At 47.3% G+C, this 15,572-nt stretch overlaps 1 protein-coding gene across 4 annotated transcripts in view; it reads right to left on the bottom strand.

The window, feature by feature from the left end:
* Positions 1-15,300, bottom strand: part of VSIG10 (V-set and immunoglobulin domain containing 10) — a 36,764-nt gene extending 21,464 nt beyond the window's left edge. Inside the window, exons 1-2 of one of the 4 annotated variants that reach the window (XM_055322896.1) lie at positions 15,129-15,300; positions 7,479-7,760 (exon numbers count right to left, since the gene is read on the bottom strand). In XM_055322896.1, coding sequence (XP_055178871.1) covers positions 7,479-7,760; positions 15,129-15,159 — 313 coding nt within the window. In that variant the 5' untranslated portion in view covers positions 15,160-15,300. Of the gene's footprint in view, positions 1-7,478; positions 7,761-14,431; positions 14,769-15,128 lie in introns of those variants that run through there. The other 3 variants (XM_055322897.1, XM_055322895.1, XM_055322894.1) reach the window with 3 other exon arrangements.
* Between the last annotated feature and the right edge of the window lie 272 nt (positions 15,301-15,572).

The raw sequence follows: 15,572 nt of genomic DNA, 5'->3' as shown, positions 1-15,572 counted from the left end.
TGGGAGGCACCATTTACTGTTGCTGGCTAGTTGGTTAGGTATGCAGACCAACAGGTAACAGGGCGTTGGCAGTTGGCAGGCACCCAATGAAGCAGAGGGTATCTCTATAGTACTAACAGCCAAAGCCTCAGGTGGCAAAGTAGTACGTTAGATTAGACAGCCTAGGTCTTCTGAATTGTGGTCTGGAGGGCCACAGGACCTGGCATGGACAGTGTGGAGCCCCAGAAACTGGCAGGGAGGGACTTCTGACCACCACAATTCTCAGCAAGAAACAGCATTGGATACAGGGCATGGATGAGAAAGACCAGGTGGAAGGATTAGAAAAATAAATCAAATGGGAGAACTTGAAAGGCCTCTTGAATTAAGTGTTCAGAGGTTACAGCTCATCTATAAACCCCTTGGGTTGAGTCTGCTTTCTTAATTAAAGCTGACACCAACTTCTTGATTCCCTAGGCCTCCTCCCCTGCTCTAACTTTACTACAAAGAAGGAGGTACCCATTTCCTTCCTTTCCATGGCTCTCTCCACCCATGTGATATTTATTCCCAAACAGAAAACCAGCAGCCCAGTTTTGCTTCCAGAGTAATGGTGGCAATCACTCAGACAGATAGATGGGAGAGGAGACAAGAGTAAGACACGAATTAATAAAAATATAGAGTAGTTACAAAGGTTTGATGTCTTACTGAGGCCTTGTTTATTACAGTTTGAGTTCTCAGCTTTTTCTTGGATTGATGCCTTAGCCTAGTGGTCATGCACTTGTACTCTGAATTCATAGGCCTGGGTGTAAATCCTGTTGCCACTTACAGACAAACAACCTTGGGCAAGTGCCCATCACTCTCATTCTCTCTCATCTTTCCTATGAAATGAAAAGAACAGAAATACAGGAGACTGAGTGGCTCAGCTAAGGGTCTGCCTTCGGCTCAGGTCATGATCTCAGCGTCCTGGGATCGATCCCCACATAAGACTCCCTGCTCTGTGGGGAGTCTGCTTCTCCCTCTCCGTCTCCCCCTGCTCATGTGCTCTCTCAAATAAATAAAATCTTGAAAAAACAACAACAACAAAACAAAACAAAATAACACCTATCACTGGGGGTACTGAAGGACCCAATGAGAAAATATAAGCAGAACACTTGGCCTAGTGTTTGACATGTGGTCAATGTTCTAAAAATCTGATCTGGTATTATCAGTAATATACTTGTAGATTGACTCAGTAGGCATCAGCAAATGGTGGCCCACCATCTGTTTTTGTATGGCCCAGATGCTAAGAATGGTTTTTATAGGTGAATATTCACAATTGATTTGATGAGAACACTAACTCTGAACCCCAATTAAGTGAAATGTTATCCCCCACAAAAAGGAATTCCATTTTTCTCACTATACTACACTACAAAGAAAGCATTCATTTATGATTATACTCTGAATTTTTGTAAACTAAGAAATGTGGAAATGTGTTTTTGCTCTTGTTAAGTTTTTATACAACATCCTTGACTTTACAAGTTGGGCCATAACATCTAAAATATTTATCATCTGGCCCTCTACAGAAAAAGTTTGATTCCTGGTCTAGAATGATCTACCACTGCCACTGCCTTCCTCGTCTCTGCAGATATTCTTGACAAAGGAACTCACTTCTTTCCTTCCCCTCCAAAACCATAGTTTGGCCTGTCAAGAGTCTCAAAGCATTGACTTAGAACTCCATAAAATGGAAGATTCTCACCTCAGTGTCTTGGGTTCTCTGCCAACAGGAAGAGCTGTTGTCAGGCATTTGTTCTTCATACTAGCATTTTTATTTGAAAAATGACTTAAGAATATATCAGGTAGTTTCTGCTAATCAGTGGGCATACCTGTAGTTCTAGAGTGGGATAAGATCCTTGGGGAAACTCACAGAGACTGTTTTGATATTACCTTTAGGGACATAGAGACACATGCAACAACCCCATTGCCTCCGGATTTGCTGAGTGACTACTGATCTGTACAAAAAGCTGGACCACAGAGGTCTTCAGCTTCTTATAAACACCCATCTCTGTTTCAGATCAGCTTGGCAAGACTCAATCTCCAGAAAACGTCCTCCATTTTCTGAAGGGGACCAACAATGTTTCTTCAGTGCACCCAACACACTCTGTCCCTAGGAACTTATGTTGTGATGAGGCACAGCATCACCATCAGCATCATAGATCAAATAGATGAACACAATTAGGGGCACCTGGGTGGCTCAGTTGGTTAGGCATCTGCCTTCAGCTCAGATTGTGATCCCAGAGTCCTGGGATCAAGCCCTGCATCGGGTTCCCTGCTCAGTGGGGAGCCTGCTTCTCCCTCTCCCTCTGCCTGCGGCTCCCTCTGCTTGTGTTCGCGTACTCTCTCTATCAAATAAATAAATAAAGTATTAAAAAAAAAAAAGATGAACACAAATAGGGAACATGGGACTTTCTTTAGGCCCCTTTTCTGGCCTTTCCTGATGTGAAAGGTATATCACTTGCTAAATGGGAGCATTCCCCATTCCCCAAACCCCAGCTGACTCCAAAGAGATTCTTGGAGGTTGACACAAACCAGCTTCATCACAGTCCATATGCCATCCAGTTCAAATGTCCCCCTTAATAGTTGCTTGGTCTAAGAAAAACAGACACAGGGAGAGTCCGTCATCATGCACCACGAGGTCTGACTGTGGGCTTTCACAGGTTCATCTGATCACTCAGCTCCCCAATGCACGAGGCTGATATCTTTAAAGAACAAAGTCTAGTGGAATGCGTTAAGGTCACACCTTGCCAATCCCTCCAGCCTTCCTACAAGTAAGGAAGCAGGTCTAACCTCATGCCCACTCCAATTTGGAGGCAGAAGAGAATGGGTAAGTCAATGAAATAAATAGCCTTGGCAGCCCTGAACTGCTCTGGTCTAAAGGATTTCTGTATTCTCAGGAGCACCAGTCCCAATCTAGAGGGCAAGACTCCTCAACTGCACCATTAAATCAACAAGTAATAGTACAGTCTTTTGTCCTGAGACAAATAACAAAATCAGTTTGCAGTACCCATTCCAGGAATATTAAATCATCCCAGTCTACAGAAAACCTGATGCCCTGGAAGGCAGAGCCACCAAATGCCCCCTGATCAATAGGCAGAGATCCAAATGGTAAGAAGGGAGAAGCTACTGGCCCTTATACAGCCAGCTTTGTGTCTCTACAGCACCTCTGTCCACTTACACACTCAGAGTCACTTACAGATAATAATTTGTCACATCTCAGAATTTTTTCCCCTTGCTTCCAAGGCCACATTAGAATGTTTCCAAACTTTTCTCCCTATGAGACTAAGTTATCAAACATGTCAGTGAAAAGACAGGAAAAGCAAGATCTGGACACACAGAATCCCTGATCCACAGGAGGTACTGTTCAAAAGGCTTGGATGTTAACTGATTGCTGGGAACCTGAGATGCATTTTTCCCACAGGAACCCCATCACCTGCTTAACCAGTTGGTTGAGGTAACATGAACCAAGTGCATACCATGTGCCCAGCTCTGAGCATGTTAATCTCGTGAATGCACACAGAATGCACCCAGTGAATCTGTTCCTGGGTTCTACTGCTACCCCTGATTCACAGACGATAAAACTGAAGTGAGAGTAGTTCAAGGGACTTCCTCAATGTCACAAGGACAACAGCCAGCAGCATTTGGATTTGAACTCAGGCAGCTGGTCCTCAGTGTATGCTCTTAGCTACTCAGCAATATCGTGGCCTTCCCCTCCCAGAAATAGTGGTTGGATCAGACCTAATCCATATTCCAAAATCTTCTGCGCAAAATGAAAGCAGAGTCTGATCTGCGATGTCAAGGCCTCCCCTTCAGCCACAGTCTGAGGAGGAGCAGCCAGGGGCTCCCTGATGCCCAGGGGTGTCTGTGCTTGCCAGAATTTGTCCTAGAATGGGAACAAGATCTGAGATTCTGGAGGGCTCTGATACATGTGAAAACAGAGGACATCTGTGCTACGGAGTGAATGCTTGTATCCCCTCCAAAATTCATGCTGAAACCTAATCATGAATATGATAGTATTTGGAGGTGGGGCAGCCTTTGATGAGGTCATGAGAGTAGAGTCCTCATGAATGGCACTGGTGCCCATCTAAGGAGAGACCCCAGGACTTGGTTCCTCTCTCTGCCCTCCACCAAGTAAGGACACAATGAGAAGATTTATCTATAAACCAGGAAGTGAGCCTCCCCAGACACTGGATCTGCCAGTACCTTGATCTTAGACTTCCCAGGCTCCAGAACTGCCAGAAGTGTTTGTTGTTGAAACTACCCAGCCTATGTTACTTTTGTTACAGCAGCCCAAACTAAGACAGTCAGCGTCTTGTTTTCACAAACAAGCCCACACCAGTCGGGGACACCGTATGTTTCCAAATGAAGAAGCTTCCATTATGTGAATCCAATCATAATAACTCAGGAGCCCCAAGAGCCATTTAAGTTTAGTGATCCTTTTAAGAATCTTTTAAGTTTCTTTTAAGATTCTTTTAAGTTTATGTTCATCATAAAGAGGCTTTGCATTTATCTCCCTCCAGGGCAATAATGAAATTAATCTACCCTCCAATAAACTTAGCCAATGATTAATCAATGTCTGATAAAGTCGCCATAAACTGAAGAGAATAATGATTTAATTTTTTTTTTAATTTATTCATGATAGAGAGAGAGAGAGAGGGGCAGAGACACAGCCAGAGGGAGAAGCAGGCTCCATGCCGGGAGCCCAATGTGGGACTTGATCCCGGGACTCCAGGATCACGCCTTGGGCCAAAGGCAGGTGCCAAACCGCTGAGCCACCCAGGGATCCCCGAGAATGATGATTTAAAAAAAAAAAAAAAAAGGCAACAATTTGTAATGCTACCTTACTCTGTGGTCAAAAGAGCAAGCATTTATTAAGGAGACGGACATAAGGAATTATTAATGACTGGCATTGGAGTAAGCTGTATGGGCTCATAGTGAGAACTAGACAGAGTTGGGCCAAGATGGCTGACATTTTTAATGCACCCACATTCATTCTTGGCAATTCAGTAATTCAACTGTGGCCTCTCCAAACACAGAAACACTGCACTCCCAAATTCTATAAGCCTTACAGGTTGGCAGAAACCTTAGAGACCATCCAAAAACCTAGAAGTGTCCTTGAAACTTGCTTTTCTTCATCCTCCACATCTAATCCACCAGCAGGTCTTACTGGTCTACCTTCAAAATCATTTCTGAAGCTGTGCCTTTTCACAAAGGCCATTGCTACTACCCTGCCACCAACATCTTGTGGCTCCAATTGGCCTACCTATTTTTAACAGTCCTTGAGATTACACACATACGTTCTGTGTGTGTAACTGAAATAATGCCACACATGCTTAAAGCTCCAGGAGTTTCCTCTGGCACCCACAACAACAACTAGCTCAATTCTTTGCCAGGTACATTCATTTCTTGAGGTTGCCTTTACAAAGTCCATCATTCGTATGATGGAAACCTCTTCACTTTACAAATGAAGTGGCTTAAAACAACAGAAATGGATTCTCTCACAATTTTGGAGGCCAGAAGTCTGAAACCAACATGTCAGGAGGGCAGGGGAGAATCCTTCCTTACTTCTTCCCTAGCTTCTGGGGGTGGCCATCAGTCCCTGGCATTCCTTGGCTTCTAGCTGCACCCCTCTACTTTCTGCCTCTGTTGTTATACAATATGCTCATTGTGTGTCTCTGTGTATACGTGCCTTTTTCTCTTCTTAGGAGGATGCCAGTCAGTTTGAATTAGGGCCCACCCCAATAACCTTATCTGAACTTGAATGCATCTGCAAAGACCTGATTCCCTAATAAAGTCACATTCACAAATACCAGGAGTCAGGACTTCAATATTTTGGGGGGATATATTTCAAACCATAACACAAGTCCCACCCTCTCACCCACTGGCCTCCCACCACATCAGCCTTCTCCCCACCTGTACACACACCACACCCAACTCATCTTGCGCTGGATCTAGTTCTCCCTGGACTACTCTTACCTTTGCATAACTGGCTCCTACTCATCGTTCAGCTCTGTTGTTACTTCCTCCCAAAGGTTCTCTCTGCCCTCCCTACTTTAAAGTGTTTCAGAGAATCACCCCACCTCCATTCTCTGCATAACACTCATCACTCTGATAGTGCCTGATGCATTCATGTACTTCCTTACTGTCTGTCTTCTACCACTAGGATGCCATCCCCATGCAGGCAGAGGCCTTGTCTGTCCTGTTTGCTCCTGGGGCCCAGTGCCTTGAGTAAGTGCCTGGCACCAGGCTTTCAATGGATAGATGTTGAATAAAAAAATAAGTAAATTATTTTACAGATGAGGAAACTAGGGAGCAGTAGGGATCACGTGTATATTTCTACCAAATTACACACTCTGTATCTAGAACACCATTATCTTTTTAAACCAGTAAACAGCATGCTTTCTTTGTAAAGGGCTGTAGAGTAAAAATTTTAGGCTTTGCAAGCCATATGATCTGCATCACTTCCACTCAACTCTGCTGTGGTGGCACCAAATGCAGTCAGAGGTAAGATGTAAATGGATAAGTGTGGCTGTGTCTCAATAAAGACTTGTTCACGGGCACTGGAATTTCATATCATTTTACATGTCACAAATATCATTCATCTTTAGGGGTTTTTGCAACCATTTAAAAATGTAAAAAACGGGGATCCCTGGGTGGCGCAGCGCCTGCCTTTGGCCCAGGGCGCGATCCTGGAGACCTGGGATTGAATCCCACGTCGGGCTCCCGGTACATGGAGCCTGCTTCTCCCTCTGCCTGTGTCTCTGCCTCTCTCTCTCTCTCTCTCTGTGACTATCATAAATAAATAAAAATTAAAAAAAAATTAAAAATGTAAAAGACATTCATAGCCTGCAGGACAGATATGGCCCACAGATATGGCTATAGTTTGCCAACCCCTATTCTAAATTCATATGTGTATATCAACAGGTAAGATACTGTTTTAGGGAAGTGCAGCATATAATCTAATAGTAGCTCATGCCAAGTAAGCCCTGTAGTGAGCATTGTAGCATAAGAGCACTGTATCTACCGTGGTCTGTGATGTATTATCCCCAATTAACAAATAAGGAAAATTAATCCTCAGAGATATTAAGCAACTTACTTGAGGTAACACAGCCTAAGTGTTGGAACTCAGGCAGTCTGAACCCATCGTGTTATATACTCTGACTCAGGTGCATAATAAAATGGTATTCACAGCAAGGTTGATGCTAACAAGCTGTAAGTAGTCGCTAACTAATATGCCAGGAGCCATTAGCAGCTCCTTATCTACATAAACCAGAATCTAGTCTTCACAGCGCTCCTAGAACCCAAGAATTCTTTTCATCCCCATTTCACAGATGAGAAAATCCAGGTGTGAGAGGCCACTGGGCTTGCAGAACCCAGGATGAAAGCCAGCCCTGACTCCAAAGCCCTCCTCCCGCCCAAGGCTCTGAGTGTCTGGCCAGCCAGCCTCAGTGCCCTGCCACTGCACTTACGGGCCATCTGTAGCCACACTCGGAACCACCGAGTCTCGTTCAGGATCTCCCGACAGGTGTAGTTCCCCTCATCCTGTGGCCTGAGCACCTTGATGTGCAGCGAACTGGCATTTGCCAGAGAGAAGCGTGGCTCAGCTGGTGGGATGCTAGAATTGGAAGACAGGAGGAAGACAAGCTCCGAGTCATTCCGGTACCAGGTTACTGGGCCCCTTGGTCCCGAGACGTTGCCACAGCGCAGAGTAATGTTCTCGTGAACCTCTCCGATGACCAGAGCCTCAAACCCTGTATGAGGAAAGGTCAGGCTGTTACTACATTTCTTCATTTCTGAGCACCCTCCCTTGTGCACAGTCCCTCTACTTTAGGATTAAAAAAAAAACAAAAACAAAAACAAAAAGCAGGTGTGTGTTTTTAAGAGGCACCCTGTGAGGATTATTGGCCAGTGCTGATGTCAATGAATCTGCGGTAAATGGCAATCGCAGAGACAGCCCCAAGTATCCCCCTCCCCCACTATCCATGTCCTTCACTGCATGACTGCTCTCCCATCCTGTCCTGACTCCCAGTGGGGTCACGTGGCTTGCTCTGGCCAGTGAGATGTTAGCAAATGTGATGCACGCAGAGGCTGAAGAAGCACTCATGTACCTGGGCTTGTACACTCTCACCTCCTGCCATCACCTGGAGAAGGACACGCCCAAGTTAGGTCTCAGGAGGAGGATGAAAGCTACAGATATGGATCCCAGGTGTCTTAATCATCTGAGCTGAGGCCATTCCAGATTCGTCCTCAGTTACAGAATGGACACAGTGCCATGTGCGGGTACCCAGACAAGATCAGCAGAGCTGACTCCAACCTCTGAGCAGTAAGCACTTCTGGTCATTTTGTGATTGGTCTGCAGCACTACCGTGGCAATAAATAATCAATATGGAACCCAAGTGGTTTTGTTTGCCTGGAAATCCAGAAGGGATGGAAGGAAGAGGGCCTGAGCTCTGTTCCCACTTTCCTATTGCTGGCTCTCGCCACCTCTCAGCCGCAAATGATCCTGGAAGTCAAAGCTCTCTTGCCACTCCACCTTTGGGTGTGCCCTGTGCTAGGCACCAGGGAGACAAGGATGGGCAAAAACAGAGAGAGACCTCTAGGATCTCATTGTCTAATGTGGAAAACAGACAATAAACTGGCAATTATAATACAGTGTGATTAATACCATGACAGGGCCTCAGAGAAGGGGCTCCTAAGTCCAGCTAGGGTGACTGCCAGGAAGGCTTCCTCCAGGAGGCCACACTGAGATCTGATGGACAAGTAGGAATTAGCCAGGTAGACAAGAAGATGGGGTTCCCAGGCAGAACAGCATGTTCAAAGGTCCAGATCAGCATTAACAGCAGCAGTAGCGCAATTAGAAATGCAAATTATCAGGTCCTATCCTGGAGCACTTAAATCACATAAATAACCTATCTAGGGGTGGAGTGGAAGTAGCGCCACATTTTAACAAGCCCTCCAGGTGATTCTGATGCTCAGCCATGACTGACAGGTGCGAAGAGTGACTGATCTAGTACAGACTAGGTAACAAGACACAAAAGCAGCCCGTTTTCTGAGAAGTGTTGAAACTTTCCGGCCCCTTTTCCATAATCAATGCCCAAATACAAAAAGGCCACAGGCATGGGAACACCCTGTGAGGAGTATTCCACTCATGCTGTCACAGTCAGTAGATGAGAAAAGTGTGATGCCAAGAAGGAAAGCAGGCTAAATCCAAATCCTCCAGTAAAAAGGTAGCAAAGTTGGACCAGAAACTAGACTTCTTGCTATCTTCCAGAATGTTCTCTTTCCACCACATCAGAAATTTTCTTTTTTTTTTTTTTAAGATTTTATTTACTTATTCATGAGAGACACAGAGAGAGGCAGAAACATAGGCAGAGGGAGAAGCAGGCTCCCGGTGGGGAGCCCAGTGTGGGACTTGATCCCAGGACTCCGGGATCATGACCCAAGCCGAAGGCAGACGCTCAACCACTGAGCCACCCAGGTGACCCTGAAGTTTTCAAAGTATGTGAATACACTGGGGTTTGCAAAAGGTAATATTTAATTACAAAATAAATTGCCTTCAACAACAGTAGAGGGACAAATGGGCATCCATGTACAAAAGAATGAGGGTGGACCCCTTACCTCACATCATATATAAAAATTAACTCAAAATGGACCATAGACCTAAATGTAAGAGCTAAAACTATAAATACTTAGAAAAAAAAAGAATAGATCACTCTGGGTTAAACAATGGTTTCTCAGGATACTAAAAGCACAAGTGTCAAAAGAAAAATGGGTATGTTGGACTTTGTCAAAATAAAAACTTGGTTTTTTTTTTTTTCATGTTGTCCTGGCATTTGGGGGTGGTGTGGCTAAGACGGGAAGAGAGTTGGAATGTCCTGTGGCTCCAGGCTGCCTTCCAATCTTTCAAATGGAGCCCCTTCTAACCAGACAAAAGGCCAAAGACAGATCACTGTTACTCTTTCCTTTATGACAGGTAAAGGACACCATGAAGAAAGTGACAAGACAATCCACAGACTGTGAGAAAAATGTTTGCAAACCACCTATCTGATGATGTTTGTATTCAGAGCATATAAAAAACTCTCACAACTCAACAATAAAAAAATAAATACCATTTAAAAATGGGCAAAGGATCTGAATAGAATTTCTTCAAAAAGACATACAAAAGGCCAATAAGCTCAGGAGGAGATGTTCATCATTAGTCACTAGGGCAATGCAAATCAAACCCATAATAAGACACCTATCGCTCCACATCCACTAGAATGGCTAAAATCAAAGACTAATTTGTTATTAGTAAATACTGCCAAAGATTCGGAGAAACTGGAATCCTTATGCATCCTTGGAAGGATCTGCAAATGGTGCAGCTACTTTGGAAAAGAGCAGGTTGTTTCCTCCCAAGGTTAAAGTTACGATATGACTCAGCAATTCTACTCTGAGGCGTAGTGTAGATCCAGGAGAAATGAAAACCTATGTCTACAGACTTCACATGCACATGCTTCACAGCAGAACTATTCACAATTGCAAAAGATGGAAACAACCCAAATGCCCACCAGCTGATCAATGGATAAATGAAATGTGGTATATCCATACCAGTGGAATATTATTTGGCCATAAAAAGGAATGAAGTGCATACTATAGCACGGATGAATCCTGGCATTACAGTCAGTGAAAGAAGGCACTCCAAAGGGACTACCTCCTGTGTGATTCCATTTATATGAAATGTCCAAACAGGCAAATCTATGGAGATAGAACCTAGATTAGCAGTTGTTTAGAGTGGGGGGAGGGGGGCTTATCTGCAGGGAAGGAGGTAGTGAGGGGTGACTGCTAATAGTTAAGCATATAGCTTTTTTTATTTTTTGGAGTAATGAAAACATTCTGGACTCAGTGGTGATGGTGCACAATCTTGTGAATATACTAAAACCCACTGAATTATATACTTTAAAAGAGTGAATTTTATGGTACGTAATTATATCTCAGTAAAGCAGTAAAAAAAGAAATAAATAAACTGCCACCTGCCTCTGAAAATCCTTCCCTGTTATAAAAGAAAGAGTAACAGTGATCTGTCTTTGGCCTTTTGTCTGGTTAGAAGGCAGCCTGGAGCCAGTGGACTTTCCAACTCTCTCACCATCTTAACCACACCACTCCCAAATGCCAGGACAACATGGAAAGAAAAAAAAAAACCCTCTAAGCAACTCACTGGAAGGCAGAGAATGTCTTCTAATGCTAGAGATTCCAACCCCGCAAGAAAGGCTTCTGAATAATTACTTTGAAAAGCAGGTGAGAGGGGCACCTGGGTGGCTCAGTGGTTGAACATCTGCCTTCGGCTTGGGTCATGATCCCGGAGTCCTGGGATCAAGTCCCATATGGGGCTTCCTGGAGGGAGCCTGCCTCTTCCTCCACCTGTGTTTCTGCCTCTCTCTGTGTCCTCTCATGAATAAATAAAATCTTAAAAAAGAAAAAGAAAAGAAAAGCAGGTGAGAATTATTCTTGAACAATTAGGCCTGAGAACCCAAGCTATAGGTGGCAATGCCCACAGAGGAGAGAAGATGAACTGCAGTATATTACAGATGCGGCATGTGTTCATGAGACCTACAGACCTGCTCCTTCCCAGCAACTTGGTGAAGGAATAAAGAATGAATTTAGGGCAGCCCCAGTGGCTCAGCGGTTTAGCGCCGCCTTCTGCCCAGGGCACAATCCTGGAGACTCAGGATCGAGTCCCATGTCAGGCTCCCTGCATGGAGCCTGCTTCTCCCTCTGCCTGTTTCTGTTTCTCTCTCTCTCTCTCTCTCTCTCTCTAATAAATAAATTAAAAAAAATAATGAATTTAGAAAAGCCCTTGGCAAAAGTCGAGTCCTAGAACTTGCGTTAACATTGTCTCCTCCTGCAAGGAGAGTGACACAGGGATCCCTGGGTGGCGCAGCGGTTTGGTGCCTGCCTTTGGCCCAGGGTGCGATCCTGGAGACCCAGGATCGAATCCCATGTCGGGCTCCTGGTGCATGGAGCCTGGTGCATGGAGCCTGCTTCTCCCTTTGCCTATGTCTCTGCCTTGTCTCTGCCTCTCTCTCTCTCTGTATGACTATCATAAATAAATAATTTAAAAAAAGGAGAGTGACACAATCACAAAAGAAACCATTTAAGACATTTCACTCCTCCTGGCTCTGCTCACTCCATTCTTTTTAGCCATTGAAGCTGAAGGTGACCTTGGAGGTCATTTATTCCTGAGATGTGGCAGTCCCGAAGGCTGGGCTCAAGATGAGACAGGCTGAGCCCCCTCTCAGTTAATGAAAGACACGGGGGGGCGGTCCTTGAGGGTGCACTGGTTCCATGCCCCCTCATTTTACAGATGAGAAAACAGGTTCAGAAAGCGTAAGGGATTTCCTAAAGGGCACACAAAAGTCTGGGAGAGCTGGGACTGACACTGACGCCTTCAATCCTTCGGGTCACAGGGCTTTATTCTGTTCTTCCAATCAGACAGGATGAGACAATAAGACATCATAGCAGTCTGTGTTCCTAGAAGTTGTCTACATGGTATCCAGAGGGTCCAGGGATGCCTCTGCACCACCACACCACCTTAAATTCAGAATACGGACCTAAGGAGGGAGCAATATAAACAACCATTTCCCAGTGCTGCCCTCATGTTATCATTTACAGAGTTGAGATTGTACCCACTTTTCTCCTACCAACTTTTCCCCAAGAATGACAAAGATTTACAATCTGAGGTGACAGTGCAGGCATGAATATTGTCTGGAGCGAGGTTGACAATCATCCATCCCCCCCTAGGATAACTCTCAATTTGAAAAACGAACAACAAAAATCCACCGGTTGAGGGAAGGCCCCAGGCACTATCCGCGAAGGTGAACTTGGCCTGGGTGTGAAAAGCGGCTGGGCAGGAAAGGAAGTGTCCCTGCGTGTGCACTGCCACCAGACTAAAGCTGGTTCATTCCAGAATGATGATTTCAACCCAGGGTTCTGATGTCCCAAGGCCCCTGATGTTCACAGCTCAGTAAACACTGCAGACAGCACGGAGAAGGGAATCACCTTTAATTTCCGCAGAGATCCAATTGGAGACTCTCTGTCCTCCTCTCCAGGAAGCTCTGGGTGACCACTAAGTCAAATGCCTGAAGGGGGGCAGCAGGTAAGGTCCCTAACTGGAGAGTGTGGGGTAAGTACAACAGGATAGGTGGAGCACATTTGGGGTCACGTTCCCAGTATAGAAGGGGTGACCACTGCTCAGGTCCAGCTGGAAAAGCCCTGTGCTGCCATATCATCAGATTTTTCCAGATAAACTGGAAACCTAGACTATGGGAAATTGTACTATTTGTAAATGATTACTGAAAACAAAACAAAATAGAAGGCTATGAGAGCCTAAGGCTTAGGGACTTTTGGCACTTGCTGCTAGGAAGCTCAGGGGGGAATTCCTTCAGGAACCTATGAGAATCCATCAGCAGTGTGAGCGGGTGACAGCTACACAGAAAATAACACTCCCAAGTATTCTGGCGAACTGCATCACTTCTTGGCCCCATCTCCTTTCCCTATACCTGAGTCCTCCCTCTCACTGCTGTCGCCCTGCCCTGCACACAAAAGGACGGCATTCGCTGGTGAATTAAATTCAAAAATGCTTGTTCAATATTTTTACATCCTACATATTTTTGTAAGCAACTCCGTAAACTTACTGTTACAAGAGAGAGCCTAGAAGAAGCATTTAAGACCTTCTACCGGCAGTGTCAAGTGGAGGAGGTCATGTCAAGTGTAAGAGCAAGTTTTCTGAAAGTCTGAAATCACTTCAAAATAAAAAGGCTTTGGCTTTTTTGTTTGTTTAGGCGAAGGAGGAAGGCACGGTTTTGAATGTGCTAGTCTGCACAGGTCGGCTTGCACGGGTGTGTAGGGAAATCCACAGGTTACCGGTGTAAGGCGAGTTCAACCGTGGGCAGAGGAAGGAGAGAAAAATAGAGGAGCCTCGAGTTTGAGCCCCAGCGCAGCAGGTAAAACCAGAACGCAAATTTAAATCCGACGCTAAAAGGAAACAAACAAACCAGCAACAAAACACCACGTCCCCCCCCACCCCACGTGCCTCTTCAATTTTCCCATCTTCAAAATTTCCATCTTCCAATTCCCCAGGTCTCCCATCACCTCTCCGCAGCCCTCTGCAGCCTCGCCAGCCGCCCAATCCGAGAGCCCGGGGCTATGTTGCCCTCCATCCCCTCCGTCCCGCGCCCGGGGAAATTCCTTCCTGCGCCGAGAGCCGAGCAGCGAGCAGGAAACTCCAGACCCTCCCGGGGCGGCTGCGGGGCCGGCGCCGGGGCGGGGGCCGGCGCGGGGGCCACCGCCGAGTCCCGCGCAGTCGGCGGGAGCTGGGTCCCTGCTCTCCCCCGCCTGCCTCTGCCGGGCCACACTCCGCTTCTCGCTCCGGATCGCGGCCCCTTACCTGCGGCGACCCAGCGGGCCAGCAGCACCCCGAGGCAGACGAGGACCTGCGGCCGGGACGCCCGGGCGCCCGCGGCCATCTCGCCCCAGGGCTCCGGCCGCCGGGGTCCTGAGCGCGGCTCCCCGGCCCTCAGGAGCGCAGAGCAGCTCCACTCCCCGCAGACCCCTCGAAGATGTAGGGCTGAGCCCGAGGTCCGGGGCTGCGAGCGGCGCGGGGCTCCCGGAGCGCCCGGCCCGGGGTGGGTGGGAGGGCGCACCCCGCCCTCCGCACCCGCCACCCACTCCCGCTCGCCGAAAACAACAGGAGCGGGACTCCCTCCCGCCTCCCATCCAGGCGGGAGCCCAACTTCCTCTACCTTGGCCGGGGAGGAGGGCTTTATGCAAAGGGCGCGCGCCCGGGCGCGCGGAGCCGAGGCCGGCCCGGCCGGGGGTGGGGCGCGGAGGCCGGGCCCTCGCCAAGCCCCCTCCGCCCGGGACGGCAGCCCGGAGTCCGGGGACAGCCGGGCCCGGCAAAGCCGTGCAGCTGCCGCAGGACGGCCCCCCGGCCCCGGCCCCGGCCCCGGCCCCGGCCCCGGCCCGCCGGCTGCTTCCCCTCCCCGGCGCTCCCCCTGCCGCAGCCGGGGCGAGCTGCCGAGCTGCCGAATCCAGGGTCCCCTCGGCGGCCCCGCTTGGCCCTCCTGGGGCTCTCCTGTGCTTGCCTGAGCTCAGGACGGACGCCAGGGCCGCCATGGCAGTCTTCTACCCTTTGCAGGACTAAGGCAAGTCTAGAGCAGGAGAAAGATGATCCTTTAGACCTCCAGCCAAAAGCAGCCACGAGACTCTGGTTTTCCTGTGAATTAGCTGAAGACCACACAGCAAGATGGAGAAGCCAGGGGTCAGCAGAACTTGGTTCTCGGGAGCTCTCTGTACCCCCGCCCCCAACCGAAACCCCATACAGTCTGATTCCCAGAGAGCTGAAATCCCTCTTCCCTGCCACATCCTCACCCCATCCTGTCCTAGGAAAAACAAGGTTACCATATCCTCAGGAAAAGCTGACACTTGAAACTGCCCTAGGTGGAACTTCCTTTAAAAAAAATAATAATAAATCGCAGTTAGTACAGTAACATATTAGGGGTGGACTCTAGGAGGTAGGTGTATGGGTG

This window comes from Nyctereutes procyonoides, unplaced genomic scaffold, assembly GCF_905146905.1.
Source record: "Nyctereutes procyonoides isolate TBG_1078 unplaced genomic scaffold, NYPRO_anot_genome, whole genome shotgun sequence".
NCBI lineage: Eukaryota > Metazoa > Chordata > Mammalia > Carnivora > Canidae > Nyctereutes > Nyctereutes procyonoides.
This window is presented reverse-complemented; position numbering and strand designations above follow the sequence as displayed.